The sequence below is a fragment of the Hemiscyllium ocellatum genome, chromosome 36, assembly GCF_020745735.1.
Source record: "Hemiscyllium ocellatum isolate sHemOce1 chromosome 36, sHemOce1.pat.X.cur, whole genome shotgun sequence".
Classification (NCBI taxonomy): domain Eukaryota; kingdom Metazoa; phylum Chordata; class Chondrichthyes; order Orectolobiformes; family Hemiscylliidae; genus Hemiscyllium; species Hemiscyllium ocellatum.
Genome location: NC_083436.1, coordinates 29,400,524 through 29,421,276, shown reverse-complemented (window position 1 = coordinate 29,421,276; position 20,753 = coordinate 29,400,524). Strand labels below are relative to the sequence as shown.

General features: G+C 39.9%; 1 protein-coding gene across 2 annotated transcripts in view; it reads left to right on the top strand.

Annotated features, from left to right (window-relative positions):
• The first annotated feature begins 4,273 nt into the window (after positions 1 to 4,273).
• LOC132833310 (neuronal vesicle trafficking-associated protein 1-like) overlaps positions 4,274 to 20,753 on the top strand; it is a 55,984-nt gene continuing 39,504 nt past the window's right edge. The window contains exons 1-2 of one of the 2 annotated variants that reach the window (XM_060851475.1): positions 4,274 to 4,458; positions 5,166 to 5,342. In XM_060851475.1, coding sequence (XP_060707458.1) covers positions 5,214 to 5,342 — 129 coding nt within the window. In that variant the 5' untranslated portion in view covers positions 4,274 to 4,458; positions 5,166 to 5,213. Of the gene's footprint in view, positions 4,459 to 4,480; positions 4,582 to 5,165; positions 5,343 to 20,753 lie in introns of those variants that run through there. The other variant, XM_060851476.1, reaches the window with a different exon arrangement.

Genomic DNA, 20,753 nt, shown 5'->3' with positions numbered 1-20,753 from the left:
TGCACTTAACACTGTGGGTAACTTACCATGGCCAATTCACCTAACCTGCACATCTTTGGACTGTGGGAGGAAACAGGAGCACCCGGAGGAAACCCAAGCAGACACGGGGAGAATATGCAAATTCCACACAGAGAGTCACCTGAGGCTGGAATCGAACCTGGGATTCTGGTGCTTTGAGGCAGCAGTGCTAACCACTGAGCCACTGTGCCGCCATTGCTGCATTTTCCAGTGGGAAAGCCAGTTGTTGTGGCTGTTTAAATTCCAGTTGGGCTTCAGCCAGTAGGCACTTCTTCATGCTTACATCATTAATTCCACATACCAAATGGTGTCTCAGCACCTCATTAAGGGTTAAACCAAAGTCAAATGCCTCTGCCAGTCATCTTAACTTAATCAAAAATCCTGACACAGATTCCTCTGATTTTTGAACTGCCAGGTAAAACTGATAGCGTTTCAAAATTAGAGGAGGCTTGGGGTCATAATATTCCGTAACTAAATCAGTCAACTCTTGAAAGGCTTTAATTTCTGGTGCCTCAGAGCAAGTTAGGCTCCTAACAAACAAAAAAGCTGTGGATCCACAAGCTGTCAGAAGAATTACTTATTCCTTTTCATCTGCTCCAATGTTATTTGCCAAGAAAAATAACATATTCTTTCCATATAATGAGCTCAGTCTTCGACGGCCGGATCGGTCAAGTCAAGCTTGCCAAATAATGTTGCCAGAAATGCTTCCCCCAACTCAAAGATAACTGTTGCAAACAAATTTCTTCAGGAGCATTCTTTTTTCTCTTGTCACCATTGAAATAACTCCAAATGGCCAGTATCCCTTTGCTAAGTCAGCCCGTCCTTACTCGTGTATAGTATTTAACAGTGGTTCAGTTTCTTCCGAGCCAGCTCTCAGAGTGAACAGAAATGCTGACACTCCTGTTTTTTTTCCTTTTTTTGTCCCTTTTTCCCTTCATCCGCACTACTGCCTAACAGCAGTAATACTTATTTTTCCCCAGCACCCAGGTGTCGGACACAGTGAGAAACAACAAATGCGTAAACCTTTATTTATATTCCACCACCAGAAAAAAAGAAACATACGAATGGCAAGTGACAAGCAGTGCTCTTCTTGAGGGAGAGCAATGCTGAGTGATCAAAAGGTGAAGGGGAGGGCAGGGTTTAAATCAAAATAGAATTGCAAGGGCGAAATAAAACACTCCACTCCCTTTGGTGCACACCTCTCCCTGAATGTCTCAAGGGCATTGGTGGATACCGTATGCTTCTTCTCCAGGGACACCTGGGTTCTGAGACACTCCTGTTTATTTTTTTTCTTTTCTTCTTTTCTCACTGATCCAGCTCCCTCAGAGGCAGCTCTCAGAATGAACAGAGCTTCTGACACTTTTTTTGTATTTTTCTTTTCTTTTCCAGCTCCCTCAGAGCCATTTCTGAGTGAAAGAACTCTGACATCCTGTTTGTGTTTTTGTTCAGTTTTCCCCCCACACTACCGCCTGACAGCAGTAATGCTTATTTTCCCAGCACTCACGTCGTGTGTGTGTGCAGGTTTCGGACACAGTGAAAAACAACAAGTATGTAAATCTTTATTTATATTCCACCACCAGAAAGAAAGGAAACACCCGAGTGGCCAGTGACAAGCAGTGCCCTTCTCAAAGCGCAATGCTGCACGATCAAACAGTGAAGGGGAGGGCAGGGATTAAATCAAAACAGAGTTGGAGGGAGAAATAAAGCACTCCACTCCCTGTGGTGCCCACCTCTCCCTGAAAATCTCGAGGGTGTTGGTGGACATCATATGTTCCTTCTCCAGGGCTCTGAGACACTCCTGTTTATTATTTTCTTTTCTTTCTTCTTTTCTTAAAAGAGTGTCTGACACTCCGATTTTTATACTCAGACATGGCATAACACATCTTCAGGTAAATTATGACTTGAACTGAGACCTCCTACCCCAGAGGTAGGGATACTACCATGGTGCAATAAGCTTTTCAATGCTGAAATTTCCAGTAGTCACAGACTGAATTTGAACCAAGCCAACAATAAAATAAGGCAAAGAACTGTGGATGCTGGAAATCAAACAAAAGACAAGACTTGCTGGAATAGAAATCAGCAGTTCTGGCAGCATTTGTGGCTTGCAGAAAGAGTTAATGCTTTGGGTCCAGTGACCTTTCTTCTGAAGAAGGGTCCCTGGACTCAGAACTTTAATTCTGATTACTCTCCACAAATGCTGCCAGACTAGCTGAGTTTCTCAAGCAATTTCTGTTTTATTAACCCAAGGCTAACATCTTACCACTTAGCCACCATGCCTCCCTCTGCATTTAATACATATCTTAAAACTTATATTTTTAACAAAGCTTTTGGTCAACTGCTGTAATATTTCCTTATGTGATTTAAATTCAAATTTTGCTTTATAATTTTTCTGCAAAATTTCTTGGCCATCTCAGAATCATTGTGGTGCAGAAAAAGCCCACTGTGTCTGCACCATTTATCTTAGCATTTTGATTAGATCTGATTAGATTCCCTACAATGTGGAAACAGGCCCTTTGGCCTAACAAGTCCACACCGACCCTCCGAAGAGTAACCCACCCAGACCCATTTCCCTCTGACTAATGCACCTAACACAATGGACACTATCTTTCTGCTCTTGCATTCCGTGCCCAAATTAATGCAATTAGAAAACCATATGCTTTATTAACATGTCTCCCTCCTTGTCCCATCACCTTTAATTATCTTTGTACATATACATCAATGTTATGCTATTCCTGCACACCATTGAGAATACAGGTCATTCTTTTGGTCACGTGAATTCGCTGTTACGCATTTGACGAATTCGGGACTCTGTTTCTAAAGTGTGAACTTCTAAAACATGTGTTGGCTGTAATTTGATTACTTTAAGCACTGTTAAAGCGTGATTTTTCTGTAATGTGGGGTTGCACAGATTTATAGCAGAGCTACCTGTAGTACTCTTTCTTTTGCACCTATCTTTTCATATACTTCTGATTAAAGTGCATCATATCACACTTCTCCACCTTAAACTTTACCTATCACCTATAGGCTCATTCTACCAACTTAATTTTTTAAAATTTCCATACTGTCATCCTCACAATTTACAGCTTATTTTGTGTCCATAAGACCGTAAGAAATAAGAACAGGAGTAGGCCATTCGGTCCCTAAAGCCTGCTCCGCCATTCAATAGGATCATGACTGATCTGACAGTCTTCATGTCCACTTTCTTGCCTTTTCCCTGTAACCCCATCGATCAAGATATTATTTTAGCTTGAAATATACATAGGGCCACTTCTCACATAATACGGCATGAAGTTCCAAAGACTCGCCACCTTCTTGAGAGAGGAAATTCCTTCTCATCTCAGCCTTAAATTGGCTCCCCTTTATATTGAGACTATGCCCTCTGGTTGTAGACTCTCCCATGAGATCAAATATCCTCTCAGCATCTACCCCATCAAACCCCTTAAGAATCCTATGTTTCAATGAGGTCACCTCACATGCTGCTAAACTCGAATTAGTAGACACCCAAGCTATATAACCTTTGCTCATAAGACAATCCCTCCATACCAGGGATCATCCGAGTGAACCTTTTCTGAATTGCCTCCAATGAAACAATATATTCCTTTAAATAAAGGGAACACAGCTGCTCAGAGTACTCCTGTACAGTTATCATCTGCAGACTTTGAAACTGTCCCCCTGCACACCATGATCAAGATTATTAGTATACATCAGGAGAAGCCAGGGTCCCAATGGGACCACAAGAAACCTTCCACCAATCAGAAAAGTGTGAATATTTAATGGATACCACTATTAGTTTTGCCCTTGCAGACAAGGGGATCAATCAGAGGAACAATTGCAACATTTAAAAGGCATCTGGATGGGTATATGAATAGGAAGGGTTTGGAGGGATATAGGCCAGGTGCTGGCAGGTGGGAGTAGATTGGGTTGGGATATCTGGTCGGCATGGATGGGTTGGACCCAAGGGTCTGTACACCTCTATGACTAGATTGGGTTGGGATATCTGGTCGGCATGGATGGGTTGGACCCAAGGGTCTGTACATCTCTATGACTCTAATTGAAAGCCACCGCTCAACGTGAGAAATGGGACATATTAGCAACCTCCTGAAAAATAAAAGGTGTTTTTCCACCCTACCCCCTTCCCTGTTTTGATGCAGTCTGGATGCAGCAGGAAGACGGTCTGATGTCCCTTTAAAGGTGGGACGTCCTGTTGTTTCCAAGGCTCGGTGCCGCGGCTGCGTCATTCACAGACGAGGCTTGAAAATGAAAACATTTTCCAAACTCGATCAATGACTTTTTACTGCATCCGATGAAGCGCTTCTTGAGCTGCCTTCTTTATTTCCGCCATTTTTCTATCTGAGCCAGGGCGACGTTTCCTCGGAGACAACGATCAAAGAACATTATTCTTTTGTTGGTTGGGGGAAAATAACACACGTATATAATCAGGTAAATTTTTTCACTGCAGTTTATTCCTCGGTATAATTCCAGAAGAGAGCAGAGTTTGCAAATCTGCTTCTTGTGAATCGACAGCAAGAGAAGATATTGTCTTTTGCAAAGTGGCGTTGTCTGGTGAGATTGTTTTACCTCATCTGCATCAAATTGATTCCCAAGCCTTATTTTTCGATTTCTTTTGTAAAAGGATACATTGTATTCATTCATTCATTCGAATATTTTGAATGACATGATACGCGTTCGACATTTCCTCGCGTGCATGTTTCAGAAACGATAGTCATCAGATCGTATACAGCTTTCTTTTCTTGGGTTAAAAGATGAAATAAATACACCCCGGGTTTGCACAATTCATTGTTGGTGCGCAGCTTTACAGTGCGTCAAGGTAATTTTTTTTTTCCATGCAGTAATTGCTGAGGGCTTGTGGCATTTATCTAATGTTGTTCCCTAGTTGCAATGGTGTGAAAAAATACAATTTAAATAATATGTAACCTCGCCTTTAGCGTTTTTCTACCTCCCAACGACCTCAAATGTGCAAAATCAAAAATAGGGAGGGGGAAGGCAAGAAATATTAATCTACATATATCATTAGGGATCTCCTGAGTATTGTGCTGCTACTGAGTTCTGATAGAAGATTGCTCCTTCTCAAAAACCTCTTCTGCTTCATTGCTTTTCTCTCTCTCTCTCTTTCGTTTCTCTCCCAGCTTCTGAAAAGAGGAAGCCCCTCCAGTGATTGCCGGTCCTTCGCAGCCATGGTGAAGTTAGGGAACAATTTGACCGAGAAGAGCAATGGGAAGGCTGCAGCCACAGATGGCTTCGATACCATCCCTCTCATCACGCCACTCGACGTCAACCAGCTCCAGTTCCCAGCTCCAGACAAGGTAAAAGCACCAGGAAAACAAAAGGCTGACACACACAGTGTGTGCTGGTGAAGGGGGAGGGGGTGGGCACCTGTAAAATAAGAAAACTGCTTAATTAATTCGGTCACCCTCCCCTTCCCATCATTAGCCAGAAAGGCAAGGAGGGGAAAACGGGGTTCTGGAGGCAAAATAAAATGCACTGCTGGATGCTGGAAATATGAAATAGAACAGAAAATACTGCAAACACTGCAGATCCGACAGTATCTGTGTGTATGTGTTAGAGAGACTGAGTTAACATCTCTTTTCTGGCCATGGGTCAGGTCCACTTTTGAGGATACAGGATCAGACTTCATCTTTCATGGAAAGAAGAATGACCACTAACTTAAAATACCAGGAAAATTCATTTTTCCAGTAGTATTTATAGGATGTCAAGCAGTGCTGAGGCATATTGTTATTCTCATTAATGTTAATGCAATCAAAATACATCATTGCCTCATGAAATTTCCTGCTGAATCTTGATTTACTGTTAAAGAGATATGAGATTTTATAAAAATAAAATTAAAATGCTACTGGAAATATGAAATAAAAACGAAGTACTGGAGAAACTCAGTAGTTTGCAGCATGTAGGAAGAGAAAAAGATTTAATGTTTGAGTCTAGTTTGACTTCCTCCTTTTGGAACTGAAGGGATGAAGAGTCATAGAGGCCTGCAATATGTAAAAAGGCTCTTCGGCCCATTGATTCTGTGCTGATCAAAAACTAATGCCTAACTGTTCTGATCCTATCTTCCAGCACACACCCCATAGTCTTGATTTGATTTGGAATTGCAAGTGTCTATTTAAATACTTATTAAATGTTTGAAGATTCCTGCCCTTACCACCCTGATAGGCAGTAAGTTCCAGGTTCCCACGACCACCAATACCACCATCTGGGTGAACTGGTTTCTCCTGCCCCTATATCACCTAATCATTGATTCCTCCACCAAGATAAAAAAAATTCCTTCCTGTCTATCCTATTTGCGCCTCATAATTTTCTTATCTCAATCATGTCTCTTCACCCATCCCATCCCATCTCCTGTGCTCCAAGGGAAACTACCCTCGAAGCATGACAGCTATCAAGAGAGATTGCAATAACGAGTCACACTGGATTTGAAACAGTTACTTTGTTTCTGTCTCCCTAGATGTTACCAGACCTACTGAGCTTCTCCAGCATTTTGTGCTTTTATGAATTTTGGAAGCCAAGTAGACTGTGTTCTGAATATTAAAGTTATAGTGCTGTAGTCTTGTGCATTATGGATGGTATTACAGTTTATATTGTAAATCATTACAAGCTTTGGGAGGTTGTGTCACTATCCAAAGTGAATTGTGTAACAAAAATTAAAAGTGAACCAAAAAAATATATAAAGTGAAAAAAAGCTGATCTTTTTGACCTTGAGAAACATTAGTCTGTTCCTAAAAAAAGTCTAGTGGCTGGCAACTTACAGAACCTTTAAAAATCAATTAGCTGCTAATTGGTCCACTTAGACTAATTCATTACACGCAGTACTTCAGCAGAGGCAACCAGTTTATCAGGTATAATCACAACAGCCTTTGACTATGGAGGAGCAATGTTATGGGAGATCAGCCAGCTGTAATGCATTTTCCAATTTGTATATTGAATCATTTGAAGTAGTTATGTAGCAGACATACGGCATGGGGATTATCCTGTATAATACGCCATCATCTGCAGAGAATATTGAGATTTCTGACTATATTGATGAAAATAGCAGATAAATGTAGCTTGAAGGAAGCTGTACAGTTGATGAAAAAGATAAGTTTGTATGCTTTTACTTTGTCCACCTATTTCATCAACTCGTTTTCAAACTCTCGTTGTTCAAGGATCCCTGAGATGCTTTGTGTTCTCTGCGGTTGCTTTAAAGATCTCTTCAACCGTGGAGTAGGCACCCCAGGGCTTGGCTTAGTGAACTGCCAATCTTCTTCACCGGAATTTGCTTCCCACGGGGGAGGTGGTGTGTTGAAGTTGGGGTTGGGGGTTGTGACGGGATAATATCAGTTGAGCAATTCCGGATTCAAAGGCTGTTATTGTTGTGACTGGTCCAGAGTCACACTGGCACAGGACTGGGATTGTACCATCTGCCTGTGCTGTCAGCTTCAGCTGCTGTGCTTTCAAGGCAGAAAATAGGCAGTGCCAAGAGGAATAAATCTACTGATTTCTCTTTTGACTCCTGCAATGTGTATGTAATATAAAAATGGGACACTGATCACAATTCTAGTGTACCACTTAAATATTTATATCACACTTCAAAACACAGGAACTATCCAGGAATACAAATGACATAAGTCCAAATGTCTACAGTTTCAAATTTAATACCTGTATTGCCCATCCCAAGTTTACTTAACAACTATTGGACATTCTGGCCTTAAAAGTAATACAAATTCATCTTAACCTCTACATTTTAAAAAAAAATCCTGGAAGGTAACCATTTTGCAATCTACTTTATAAGGCTTATTTCTGCTGTCCTTACAGATATTATCATTTGACTTAGCACAAGATATGCCATGGGATATCCAACTGCACATACCTTGATTTGTTGAATTTAGTATTCCTGGTGTGCTTCAGGCAGAGCTCCCTAGACATTGTATGAAACATTGACTAGGCGCTGGTAGATACTTCTTTTTTAAGGAAAACGAGAAAGAAAAGTGGTCATTATGTGCTGCTTTTCTTTTCTGACCTTGAGATAACCTGGTCTTTCTGAAAAGAAATTAGCCAAACAATCAGCAATCTATAGCTTCCAATTGTAATTAGCTTCCATTTAACCTTAGAATTTACCACTTTCAGTCATTTTGCCAAACTGTGACCTTAAAAAGCAAAGGCTGATTGAAGGGGGAGGTGATGACAAAATAGTATTGTTGCTGGATTAATCATCCAGAGAACAAGGTAATACTTTGGGGATATAGGTTTGAATCCCACTATGGAGGATGGTGAAATTTGAATTTTAAAAGATCTGGAATTAAAAGTTTAATGATTATCATGAAATCATTGACTTGTTGTAAAAGCTCCTCATGTTCACTCATGTAAATTCAGAGATTTCATTGGATGACTTGGTCTGGCCTACATGTGACTCCAGGGAGAAAGTGAGGACTGCAGATGCTGGAGATCAGAGCTGAAAAATGTGTTGCTGGAAAAGCGCAGCAGGTCAGGCAGCATCCAAAGAGCAGGAGAATTGACGTTTCGGGCATGAGCCCTTCTTCAGGAATGTGAAGAAGGGCTCATGTGACTCCAGACCCACTGCAATATGGATGATTCTTAAATGAGAATATGGATTGTGCTGTTGGGAACAATCCTATCCATACTGGCCATCTTGCCAACTAGATTCAAATTGTCGAAATTGCTGTGGTAACATACACTTTTACACACGTTGTAGCCTGGAGTATTGGACAGTGATGGTAGAAGCTCCAATGCCTTTCTATCACATGCTGACCAGGAATCTCTCCCATTCTTACGACCTGCAGTTGATGTATATTGGAAGGATTTGCAAGTTGATATTCAACCTGTTTGGGAACACGTTATCAAATTTTGGAGAGGTATATTGATTTTTGGCTTTAGCTAGAGGGTCATGGAATCATAGAGCTGTACAGCATGGAAACAGACCCTTCAGTCTAATTCGTCTATGCTGACCAGATATCCTAAAATAATTTAGTCCCATTTGCCAGCATTTGGAATATATCCCTCTAAACCCTTGCTATTTAAATACCCTTCCTGATGCCTTTTAAATATTGTAATTGTACCAGCCTTCACGACTCCCTTGGCAGCTCATTCCATACACTCGCCACTCTGTGTGTGAAAAAGTTGCCCTTAGGTCCTTTTTAAATCTTTCCCCCTCACCTTAAACTTATGCCCTCTAGTTTGGGACTCCCTGCTACCCCAGGAAAAAGACTTTGTCTATTTACCCTACCCATGCTCCTCAGGATTTTATAAACATCTATAAGATCACCCTTAGCCTATGACGCTTCAGAGAAAATAACCCCAGCTTATTCAGCCTCTCCCTTTAGGTCAAATCCTCCAACCCTGGCAACATTTTTGTAAATCTTTTCTGAAATCCTTTCCAGTTTTGCAACATCCTTTTTTTTAAACCAAGGATTCCAGAATTGCATGCAGTATTCCAAAAGTGGCCTAACTAATGACCTGTACTACCATAAAATGACCTTCCAACTATTACACTCTATGCACTGACCAATAAAGGCAAGCATACTAAACACCTTAACTACCGTCTATGTGGGACTCCACTTTAAAGGAACTATGAACCTTCACTCCAAGGTCTCTTTGTTCATCACTACTCCCCAGGACCTTACCATTCAGTGTACAAGTCCTGCCTTGATTTTGCTTTACAAATGCAACACCTCCCATTTATCTAAATTAAATTCCATCTGCCACTAGTCAGCCCATTGGCTGATCTGATCGAATTCCCATTATACTCTGAGGTAACATTCTTTGCTGTCCACTACATATCTAATTTTGATGTCATTTGCAAACTTACTAACTGTATCTCCTATGTTCTCATCCAAATCATTTACATAAATGATGAAAAGCAGTGAACCTATCATCAATCCTTCTGTCAAGGTGGTTTGTTTTTTTTTGGAAGGTCATTTCAAATGGCATGTAACTTAAGCTAAATAGCTACTTGTGGAGTTAATTGTTGAAGTTTTACAAAATTTAAATTTTTATGATGGACAGATGGTTATATCTCAGTGGAGAAGAAAAGATTCATACAGAAGAATGGTTGTTTAGTTTGTGGGTGTGGTCAGGTTATCTGAGCTGGAAAGAAGTCTTCAGGCTACTAGAGCTGGAAAGATGTCTTAAATAGTTTTAGCACTTCAAGTAGACAGTGCTTTTTTTAAAAGTTCTACTTTGAGGAGTCAGTGAGTTAATTGGAGTCAGTGTATCTCAGGGCAAGATAGTAATGGAGGGAATAATGTTTTGTGAATGTGAAGAAATTCTTGCAAATTTGTTATTTGAATAGAAAATTCAGATAGAAAAAGTACATCACTGTAGTTGTCAGTAAATGATGCTGTTGTAATGAAGGGTTACATTTTGCTATTTGAGATGAGATCTTTTCAATTTTTTAAATAAACTTCTGTGCAATAAACTAACGTTCCTTTGTTCAAAGTATATTTGGTTTGATTTATTATTGGATTCTAGATTAGAGTGGTGTTGAAAAAGCACTTAAGTGGAGGTTTACTAAAGCTCCTCGGATGCTGTCTGAACTGCTGTACTTTTCCAGCACCACTGTAATCTAGAATTCAGTTTCCTGCACCTGCAATCATTGTTTTTACCTAGTTGATTTATTATTGTCATACGTACTGAGGCACGGTGAATAGTTTAGTTTTGCACGTAGTACAGGCAGGTCATACCATACAAAGATCATAGGGTGATAGAACAGAGTGAGGATTGCAAAGTTATGTCTGCACAGAAGGTGCACAAAAAGCAAGATCAACAATAGGTTTGAAATTTGAAAGGTCCGTTCAGAACTCTAATAACAATGGGGAAGTAGCTGTTCTTGGTATGTGTGTTTATGTTTATTTATTTATAGACTTATGTCAAAATGTTCAGTAACTGCCGTAGCTTACTTATTGGGAAAAAAATCCTCAGGATTTATCAAGCTGGGTTTGACTTGAATATCGGACTTTTCTAGAATTACCACGAGCTGACTTCATAAAACGTCATCTTGACTAACAATATCTGGAGTGGGTTTTAAATCCTGAGCTTCTGGCTTAGAGGCAGGGGTACTACTACTGCATCACCGTTTTCTCTTTGGTTGTCATTACATCACTTCAAATAAATTTGTTGTTGACTGTTAAATTAGCTCAGGCAGGAATTTAATTCAAATAAATTAACCAGTACAGGAAAATAGCACACAGAGGAAATGAAGTGGTTTTTGTCCATCTGGGTCTTCTCATTGAGAATAATGTATTGATTTTCTAGTGGCACAGATGATGATAACAATAGTAGCTGTAAGCCCCAGTCATGTTTGAAAGATAGTCTTGCTGTCTTGCAGAGGTCACTGAGATTATGGAATAGTCCATGGCCAAATACCTTATTCCACCTAACTCAGAATGTGCTATGGTGAGTGATTTAAGAGTAAAAGTTTCAGAAATAAATATTTCGCTATTATGTTTTTATGTATGAACTAAGGACTTGATGAGAGTATCTTAATTGGAGAGAAAATCAGAACAGCATCAGCTTTTCTCATTTAAATATTAGGTGCTACATTTGTTAAATGTAGTTGATTGGGAATGCATAATAATTGTATCCCTCTAGTAATGAAGTCATCTGTTTTGAATTTATATTTCAGATATGCAAGTAGATTTTTAGGTGGTCAAATTATTGTTGTTGTTGTCATCTAACACTTGAGGTATGAGGAGAGAATTTAAAATTTCTTTATATTATCAGAAATGGAGGTTTCATCTTTGTCAAGAGTAAACTGATGTTATTTGACTTCTGGTCTTCTCAACAGTGTTAGTGTTGAATTGAGCAGGTATCTGAAAGTTGGATCATCCTAGAAATGACTGCACTGAAACATCTCTGTTAAATTTGCCGGTCAGTGTTCATTTCTTGCTTATCCATGTGATATTTTGTATGTTCTTTTCAGTGGCTTCACACTGGTGGAGCTAATGGAATGTGAGCTGATTGTCTTATTTTAGTTCACAATTTTAAAACTAGGGGATAATGATAAGCGGAAGTAATTTTCACACTTAGGTGGAGGTTTACTAAAGTCTATTCCAAATCTTTTCCTATTCATATTTGAAAGCCATTTCATAAAGCTGGTGGTACTTATTATATCTTTTTGGATTATTAATTACCTTTGATATGGCACATCGGTAGCTGGTCAAAGTTTATGTTTTTTGCTCCAACACAAAGTCATACACACCACTTTATTGACAGGTTGCATCCTGTGTTGCCACAATATGCTTTCTCACCTTTTGAGAAGTGATAGAACTAGACAGGACCTTGTTAGGGTTCAACAGTATTTAAAAAGTGCATTAAAAGCAGGATGTACATGATCTTTTTGTAATTAGTCTTTTACTTTTTACTTGCCAACCTATTGCTACACTGTAAATACCACCAAGACCCAGACTTTTATCATTTCATTGCTTGCTAACCTGCATTACTTCCTTGTCAATCACAGCCTTGATTTTAAAATTCATGTTCTTGTTCTCAGATCCCTCTGTAGTTTGCCTCTCCCTATCTTTGTAAATTTTGAATTTAGTTATCCTCTTCTAGTTAAGGTCTGTGTGCAAGCCAACCAATCATTGTTGCTCAAGCACTTTTGGCCTTGTGTTCAATAGAGTCAGAGATGTACAGCATGGAAACAGATCGTTCGGTCCAAGGCGCCCATGCGGACCCGATATCCCAACCCAATCTAGTCCCACCTGCCAGCACCTGGCCCATAACCCTCCAAATCCTTCCTATTCATATACCCATCCAGATGCCTTTTAAATGTTACAATTGTACCAGCCTCCACCACTCTGGCAGCTCATTCCATATACACACCACCCTCTGCATGAAAGCGTTGCCCCTTAGGTCTCTTTTATATCTTTCCCGTTTCACCCTAAACCTATGCACTCTAGTTCTAGACTCCCCACCCCAGGGAAAAGACTTTGTCTATTTATCCTATCCATGACCTCATGATTTTATACACCTCTCAGCCTCTGACACTCCAGGGAAAACAGCCCCAGCCTGTTCAGCCTCTCCCTATAGTTCAAATCCACCAACCCTGGCAACATCCTTGTAAATCGTCTCTGAACCCTTTCAAGTTTCGTAATATCCTTCCGCTCAGAGAGAGACAGAATTGCACCCAATATTCCAAAAGTGGCCTAACAAACATCCTGTACAGCTGCAACATGACCTCCTAACTCTTATACTGAGTGCTCTGACCAATAAAGAAAAGCCTTCTTCAGTATTCTGTCTACCTGCGACTCCAGTTTCAAGGAGCTATGAACCTGCACTCCAAGGTCTCTTTGTTCAGCAACACTCCCTAGGACCTTACCATTAAGTGTATGAGTCCTGCTAAGATTTGCTTTCCCAAAATGCAGCACCTCACATTTACCTGACTTAAACTCCATCTGCCACTTCTCAGCCCATTGGCCCATCTGGTCAAGATCCTGTTGTAATCTGGGGTAACTTTCTTCACTGTCCACTACACTTCCAATTTTGGTGTCATCTTCAAACTAACTATACCTCCTAAGCTTACATCCAAGTAATTTATATAAATGAAGAAAAGCAGTGGACCCAACACTGATCCTTGTGGCACTCCACTGGTCACAAGCCTCTAGTCTGAAAAACAAACCTCCACCATCACCCTCTGTCTTCTACCTTTGAGTCAGTTCTGTATCCAAATGGCTAGTTCTCCCTGCATTCCATGAGATCTAACCCTGCTAACTATTCTCCATGGGGAACCTTGTCGAATATGAAGTCCATATGCATCATATCCACCAATCTGCCTTCATCAATCTTGTTTCTTACTTCTTTAAAAAACTCAATCAAGTTTGTGAGACATGTTTCCCAAAGTTATGTTGACTATCCCTAATCAGTCCTTGCCTTTCCAAATACGTGTAAATCCTGTCCCTCAGGATTCCCTCCAACTTGCCTACCACTGACATCAGGCTCACTGGTCTATAGTTCCCTTATCACCTTTCTTAAACAGTGGCACCACATTAGCCAACCTCTAGTCATCCGGCACCTCAGCTGTGACTATTGATGATACAAATATCACAGCGAGGGGCCCAGCAATCACTTCCCTAGCTTCCCACAGAGTTCTCGGGTACACCTGATCAAGTCCTGGAGATTTATCCACCTTTAACAGTTTCAAGACATCCAGCACTTCCTCCTCTGTAATATAGACATTTTGCAAGATGTCACCATCTATTTCCTTACATTCTATATCTTCCATATCCTTTTCCATAGTAAACACTGATGCAAAATACTCGTTTAGTATCTTCCTCCATCTCCTGTGGCTCCACACAAAGGCCGCCTTGCTGATCTTTGAGGGCCCAATTCTCTCCCTAGTTATCATTTTGTCCCTAATGTATTTGTAAAAACCTTTTGGATTCTCCTTTAACTCTATTTGCCAAAGCTATCTCATGTTCCCCCTTTTGCACTCCTGATTTCCCTCTTAAATATACTTCTACTGCCTTTAAATTCTTCTGAGGATTCACTCAATCTATCCTGTTTATACCTTACATATGCTTCTTTTACTTATCCAGATCCTCACTTTCTCTTGTCATCCAGCATTCCCTACACCTATCAGCCTTTTTTTTTTCACCCTAACAATAATATATTGTCTCTGGATTCTCATTTCTGAAGGCTTTCCATTTTCCAGCTGTCCCTCTATGGGCTGGGTGCTGGCAGGTGGGACTAGATTGGATTGGGAGATCTGAGAAATTGAGGACTGCAGATGCTGGAGATCAGATTCGAGAGTGCAGTGCTGAAAAAGCACAGCAGGTCAAGCATCGTCTGAGGAGCTGGAGAATCGATGATTCGGGCAAAAGCCCTTCATCAGGACTCTGTTCGCATATCTGGTGGCATGGACAAATTGGACCGAAGTGTCTGTTTCCATGCTGTATGTCTGTATGATCCTACTAAAGACCATTTTTGCTTCTTGCAATCTGCAGACCCAAAACATAGATCCTAAGCTCTGGAATTCCTTCCCTGTATTTCTGTCTCAGTAATGTGCTCTCCATCTTTACGACCCTACTTAAACTCTCTTGGTCTTTGAGCATGGTAGTTGAAAGTTCATCTCCACGTCAATTATGAAAGGTTTCAAATAGTTTCATATAGCTGTCAGTGACAGACATGAAGTTGGCAAACAAAATCCTGCTTACCCATTACTGATGTCAGAATAAAAGTCTGACAATTTAGCAAAAGTAGAGGAGCCCAGAGAGATGGTGTCTGTTATCACACATAGGAACTTCCTGTGACCAAATTGTCTGCTACATTTCCTACAGTAATAAAGATGGAGCTTCAAAAACACTTGATTGGCTGTAAAAGAGCTTTTGAGATGTCTGGTGGTTGGGGAAGATGCCCATGTAAATGACAACTTTCAACCAAAATTTGAGATTTATTTTTCTTTATTGACAAATGAACATTGCGTTGACTTCCAGAGATGGCAATAAGTCTCGTAGAAACTGACAGCTTTTCAAAAAAAAAACCCCTAAAATTTCAGGACTGTGATTCACAAGATAATTATCTATACAAAAATGATTAAATTGTTCAAGAAATAATTGTTCAGCTTTGTTGGGAAGAGCAGAGAGAAGCTTTGCAGACATTATGCAGGATGTTAAATAGGCTGGATGAAATGATGGAGTGATTTGTGAGAGAAATATGCTTGGTAAGCTGAATTACTTTTCTTATACCTGCACATTGTTAAATAAAGCTGCATTTTTGTAGGTTACTGTATTGTTCGGCTGAAAGTGCCGAACTAATGAGCAAATCTACTAGCTTAATCTATGTTACATACAAACTAATAAACTAACTGATTAGCTAAACTACTTTATACCTATACATACAAATGAGTCTCTCTTCCTTTCAGCTCATCAGGGACTGGTGATGTGATCACTTCAAGCTCTATCTCAAACTCTGTGGCACTAGCCTCTCAAACCCCAGTCTGTTGGTGAAAGTTCAATGAATGGGACAAAGTCTCGATTTATTGCTATTCTAAATCTGATGCTATGGGCTATGTCACAATTTCTTAGTTCTGTCAGTACATTCCCAGGCATTTCACTGTATGAAAACAAGTTGGAAAACACATCCAAGCTTCTCTGTTTTATGCATAAGTCTGTTCCAGGGTCAAACATAGTTACCTTCCAGTCAAAGCAGGCTGTTTTTACACTAGCGCAGGTTTTAGTGTAGTTGTCCATATTGCTTCAATTGTTCATTCTGTCCAATTAATCCTTAACAATCTGATTTTGGAGATTTTTTTAAGGCCAACACTACAGTTACTTCTAATTCTGAAGAATGGTCACAGGACTTAAAACATTAACTGTGTTTTCTCTCTGTATGTGCTGCTAGATCTGCTGAGTTTTTCCAGCAATTTCACTTCTTGTTTGTTTCAGATCTCCAACATTCCCTTTTCTTTGTTTTATATAATTGTGATAGATTACTCTCCTATATAAAGTGGGGGGCGCGGTGGCACAGTGGTTAGCACTGCTGCCTCACAGTGCCAGAGACTCGGGTTCAATTCCCGCCGCAGGCAACTGACTGTGCAAACTCCACACATTCTCCCTGTGTCTGTGTGGGTTTCCTCCATGTGCTCCGGTTTCCTCCCACAGTCCAAAAATGTACAAGTTAGGTGAATTGGCCATGCTAAATTGCCCGTCGTGTTAGGTGTCGGGGAATGGGTCTGGGTCTGGGTCTGGGTGGGGGCGAGTAGGTGTGGACTTGTTGGGTCGAAGGGCCTATTTCCACACTTTAAGTAATCTAAAACATACTAGCTGAATTAATGAATTTTAAACTTGAGAGAGAGCTCTTTTATTTTAAAGTTACGAAGGGAGGTGGAGCCAAAGCAATGGATAATATTGGAATAGACATCTGTCAAGATCTAATTGAGTAGAAGAGCAAGCTTGAGGGGCTGAGGAGGTTGGTTTTGTTCCAATGTTCCTGTTACATCTACCTCAGTATGAGAGGAACATTGAAAAAATTGACAATATGTTTGTCAATTTTTTTTATTGTTGATCCTATCAGTTTTACCCATTGGACGTACAAAGAGACCTTGGAGTGCAGGTCCATCGTTCCTTGAAAGTGGAGCCACAGGTAGATCGGATAGTGAAGATGACATTTGGTATGCTTTTCTTTGTTGGTCAGACCACTAAGTAGCGGAGTTGGGAGGTCATGCTGCATTGTACAGGACATTGATAGGCTACTTTTGAAATACTGTGTGCAATTCTAATCTCCCTCCTATTGGAAGGATGTTGTAAAACTTGAAAGGGTTCAGAAAAGATATTTACAAGGATGTTGCCGGGGTTGGAGGATTTGAGCTGTGGGAAGAGGTTGAGTAGATTGGGGCTCTTCTCCCTGGAGCGTCGGAGGCTGACTGGTGACCTTTTACAGAGGTTTATAAAAGCATGTGGCGTATGGGGTATGGACAGGGTGAATAGTCAAGGTCTTTTCTTTTTTTGGATTGGGTGAGTCCAGAACTAGAGGGTGTAGGTTTAGGGTGAGGGGAAAAATTTAAAAGTGACATAAGGGGTAGTATTTTCACGCAGAGGATGGTGCATGTATGGAATGAGCTGCCAGAGGAAGAAGTAGAGGCTGGTACCTTTCATATGTTGTAATTGTATCTGGATGGGTATATGAATAGAATTTGGAGGAATGTGGACCAAGTGCTGGCAAATGGAACTAGATTAGGTTGGGATATCTGGTCGCCATTGGTGAATGGGACCAAAGGGTCTGTTTCTGTGCTGTACATCTCTGTGACTCTACAGGTTATTTGCATTGGTTAAGGCAAGAGTTAAAAAGAGAAGATCAAATCCTCTCTTACCAATTGCCGAAATGTGGCTGATACTTAAAATTACTGTCAGTCACTTTCTCTTCCTGCCCTTTCCTAACCTTGAGAAGGACTCCCTAATGAGGAACATTGATGGAATCAGGAGCAGAGTTTACATCAGAATTCTGGTGGAACTGAAGAGTCTGGTTTTAGTTTACTTTGGTCAGAGGAAAGATTAATCCCTGTCTTAGTGTAGTTATCTTTAGGATACATTGCTGTGTTACCACTGAGAAATTAATGTGCAATTTTGAGAAAGACTTTATATCTTGCCTTTGGAAATAAATTAAACCATTCAATCATTGTATGCTGGTAGCAGTCACACCTGAACAAGAGGTGAAAGTGTGACCACTGGAAGTAATCACATATAATACTGGTATGAGAGTTAATTGGAGTGGTAACCAGAAGTGAAATAATCTGAAATCTAGCAAGTGACTTCCTTAGTGTAAGGATTGAGTGATGAGCAGCAAAGTATTTGTGGCATCTGTCAGTAACAAAATTTCAAGCACCAGGGCGAGTGTGTTCCTCATGTTGTTACAATACCAACAGTGACAGAAAAATTGGTCATGGTATAGGCTGACTCATTTGGTTTAATATACAAAATATAGTAAGTATGAGGAAATAATCTAGATGGCATGAAGTGTCACTGTATATTTTCCATAAGTAAGTTAAAAGATTTGGCACTGTGTGACTCCTGTATGGTGAAGATAGAAGCAAAACATTTATTTATTTCATCCGCCGTTCCCTTATCTATTATTAACTTCTCATCCTCACTCTCTAGAGGACCAACACTTACCTTATGTACTCTTTGCCTTTGCACATTCCTGTAGAAACTCTTGCTGTTTTTTATTTTCATTTTTATCTAGCTGCTTTATCATCATGGTATATCTCTTTACAAAGCATGATAGAGATGGACTAATCAGCCCAATCATCTGACCTTTTACTCAACTTTATGCAATTACATGCTTTTGTTTCTTCAATGATTTTCCCAACTTCTACAGTTGGTCAGACCTTCACTTCGACATTTTCTTTATACTAGGAATATATATTCAGAAACATCCCCTTTGATGTCTGCCACTGCATTTCCGTTCACCTATTTCGTAGAATACCAGTTTGCTTCAGACAGTTCAGCTTTTATCCCACATAGTTACTCTAATTTAAATTTAAAATCTTAGTCTTAGATCCAACTTTCTCCCTTTCAAACTGGATATGATATTCAAACTTTGAAGTCTCTGCTATCTCAGGTGCCCTTACTCTGAGGTTATTTGTCAGGTCTATTAAACTCTATGGTTCTTTTCAGAACATGCTCATTTAAAGCTTGAAGCTCCATTCATCTGAAATCTGGCTTGGTAAATCAGGTTTTGTTTTGGTTTTAACGCTGAAGTACACATACAGTGATACAGATGTAGTTTTAACATTGTCTGAAGCTTACTACATGAAAGAAATGAAGATTAAATAGTTTGGTTTATTCTATTTTTCTATAATTCAATTTTAAAGATTTCAAAACACATGGTGAAATATAATCACATTACTCCCCACAGCACTTCTTTATAGTACTCTCACCAGGGAGAATTCCCTCTCTATCGCAACTGTGGCTTCAATTCCCAGTGTCAGTAATCTGAGAGCCTCTTGCTTGAGTCTTCATACCACTGAGCTTAGGGCTATCTGAAACTGAGAAAGTCTTTCAGGGGTTTAACCAAATACTTCTGATCTGGAATTCTAACATTAAACTTCTTGCACTGAACTAACCTATTCCTTAACAATTCTTCCTTCTCAAGAGCAACTATTTTACATTCCCAGCTTCAGCCAAGACTTCTGCAAATTGCCAAGCTAAATTTTTTTTCAATCAATGAGTGCTTTCCCCTTAGTCGAAAGCTCTCAACAATTTATAGAACCTTCTAACTGAAAGCCTAATGTTGACTGTTTACTTTGCTCATAAAATCTCTCCTAATGAAAACAAATTCCGATTAAGCTGCAAGAATTTCCTCTCAAGTTTTTTTTAAGGAGTCACATAACTACAAATATACCTAATCATTTAAACTTCTTCACATCGATACATTCTGGTTTTCAGTTTGCATTTTGGGAGCCAGGTCTCCAGTATTGGGTGCCAGGATTAACAAGGGTCCCATTTGAATTTCACCTTCCTTCGTTAATTGGTCATCCTGCTCTCTACAGGAAGCCAACATTTCCCATTCTGCTGTCTCTGCAGATCCCATGGCCTCAGCACAGACCTGTCTCATTCAATATCTCTACGAGGATCCACTCATAACTTGTTTCTTCCAGAAACAGGAATTTGTTGACTGGATCTGGCACAAAAAAAACAGATGACACCAGTTTAAAATCAAAGTAAATAATACCAAAACATAGATAAATCTCATACGTTGCATCTCACACCTATCACCACTATGCTTGCCGACCTGCCTTTGGTCTTGATTAAGTAACATTGTGATTTTGACATTATTTTGGTTTTCATCTCTGTGGTTCAGTCCATTCTTAAGATCCTCAAAAGTATCTGAGTTCTTCCAGTTCTGTTGTCTTACATGTATCCTTGATTTTGGTGGCTCCTCAATTGGAGGTATCATGTTCAACTGCCGAGGGGTAAACTCTTCCCAAGAGAAGGAACGTTTTTAATAATGTGTATGTATAGACAAAATATATAATGTTGAAAATAAGGATGTAAGATGTGAAAAGTCAGTATTTAACAGCTTTCTATGAAATGATGTCCTTGATCCTCTGTCATTGATAATTGGTATAGGACAAACATTATGGGTGAATGGCTTAAGATTATATGCATTACAATATGCCAAGACTATTTCACACAATGTATGCCCATTAAGACACCAGGAATAATGGCATCTGCTACTGAGGGAAAATTAACTTTCCACTAAGGGAAGCA